The 2,096-nt window shown below is 35.8% G+C and overlaps 1 protein-coding gene across 1 annotated transcript in view; it reads right to left on the reverse strand.

Moving 5' to 3' along the window:
• Positions 1 to 396: 396 nt before the first annotated feature.
• MMP26 (matrix metallopeptidase 26) overlaps positions 397 to 2,096 on the reverse strand; it is an 11,900-nt gene continuing 10,200 nt past the window's right edge. Inside the window, exon 4 of the mRNA XM_013008553.2 lies at positions 397 to 410. Within this exon, the coding sequence (XP_012864007.1) occupies positions 397 to 410 (14 nt within the window). The remainder of the gene's footprint in view (positions 411 to 2,096) is intronic.

Below are 2,096 nucleotides of genomic sequence, written 5' to 3' on the forward strand. Positions count from 1 at the left end.
TGGGCAGCACTTGGCACCTCACCCAAACTGATAGGGGGCTACTTACAAGGGAGGTCACACCGAAAAACTAAAGCAGTGGTTCTCGACCTATGGGTCACAACCCCTTTGAGGGTCCAGAGAACCTTTCATAGGAGTCGCCCAATTCATAACAGTAGCAAAATTACAGTTACGAAGTAGCGATGAAAATAATTTTATGGTTGGGGGGTCAGGACAACATGAGGAACTGTATTGAAGGGTCATGGCATTATGATGGTAATGGATTGGGGGCCGGGAGAGGGACACCCTACTGCTCCATCCTTGACTTCAGAAAAAGCAAAGGGGAGTTGTAGGAGGTGCGCTCTTGGGGAACAAATGCTGAGGACTAAAGAGTATGAGTGCTTTTAGGTAAGCAAATGCCTAGATACAGAATCCTGAAGAAAAAAAAAAAGGAGATTGGGCTGAGGGATTACAACAGGCCCTGCTTGCTATTTAACTGAGAGATATTCATCTACTCTGGGTCAGGATACTAGTTAAATTTGGAACTATTTATATGGCTTTTCTTTCTTTTCCTTCTTTTTTTGTATCTATCTACATTATTAGGCAGGATAAACAAACCCATGGAGACAGGAACAATGGTTTGGAAGGGGGTGGGATGGGAGGGGATAAGGCAAGGGGAGGTGAGTAGCAAGTCAATAATGACAGGGACAGGGGAACAGTAAGGGTTATAAAATCAACCTTGAGGAGAGTTTAGCATTGCTGGTTGTGTATGACCAATCAAAATGAGTCTGAGAGAAATTTCTGAGAGGTGACTGATGGATAAATATGATAGCAGTGCAGGAGGAAAGAAGAAAGAAGAAAGCTAATAATTATATATATGGCCATAAATATAGATATATAAGTATGTAAATATACAAATATAGGGTATTTGTCTTTATGTGTACATATATGTAAATACAATAAGGAAGCCGATGGACTTTGGGTCTCTTGTAAAATCTTACCTATGTACAAGACCAATTTGTTCTAAAAATGTGGCACTGTATGATACCTTCCTGACATGCTCACTGAAGACGTGGTGAAGAAAGCTGATGGTGCTTAGCTATTAAAAGATATAGCTCCTGGAGTCTTAAAGAAATGTAGTTAAACAAACAGCCATTTACCAGGGAAGCAAATAACCCCACATGGAAGAAGCACACCAACCTGTGTGATCAGGAGTTGTCAGCGGGAAAAAGGAGGAGCTGATACCAAAGTCTCAATAGAAAGTAAATGTTTAGAAAATAGTGATGGCAACATATGTACAAATATGCTTGATATAACTGGATTGTTATATGGATTGTTATAAGAGCTGTAAGAACCCCCAATAAAATGATCTTTTAATTAAAAAAAGAAAAGGAAAAAAAAGAAATAGGTAAACAACTTAAAAATAATAATTCTACCAATAAGCTTTGAGCTTCTAATCACCATTTGAGCAGTTCAAACCAATCACTATCTGCTCCAAATGACAAAGTTGAAGTTTTTTGCTCCCATAAAATTTTATAGTCTCAGAAACCAGATATAGACTCACTATGTGTCAGCATCCACTTGGTAGTAGGTTTATGATGAATTATATTTGTAATTTAAAGTTTGCTTTTCTTGAGTAAAATCAATTTCGATATATATTCTATTCTCCATTATTCATTGCCAGATTTGACTTGCTAATATTTTTGTTTACGATTTTTACATCTGTATTCTTCAGTGAGAGTAGCTTAAAAATTTTCTTATTTCTAATGACTTTGTCATGTGTTTGCATCAGAGTTATGCAGAGCTCAAATAATCTTTTTATTATTGTCTCTAGAAGATTTTCTATATGTGTTGGCATAATTTCTTTAATTAACATCTAGGAGTGATTATTAATGAGAGATTTGATCATTAATAGCTATAGAAAATTCAGATTTTCTTTTTTGTCATTTTGAAAGAACTTATGGAGATTTTTTATTATGGATTCATATTTTCAAAATGATTCTAACTAATAAGTAGATAAACTATCAAGTGTAGCAGTTGGAACCAATAATTCAATTTTAAGCATAGTATAAATGATCTTCCTTATACCTTATCCATGTAGCAGTGACACAGGAAAGGTC

Source organism: Echinops telfairi, unplaced genomic scaffold (genome assembly GCF_000313985.2).
Source record: "Echinops telfairi isolate 266 unplaced genomic scaffold, ASM31398v2 ScPeMD7_41;HRSCAF=154, whole genome shotgun sequence".
In the NCBI taxonomy this organism is placed as follows: domain Eukaryota; kingdom Metazoa; phylum Chordata; class Mammalia; order Afrosoricida; family Tenrecidae; genus Echinops; species Echinops telfairi.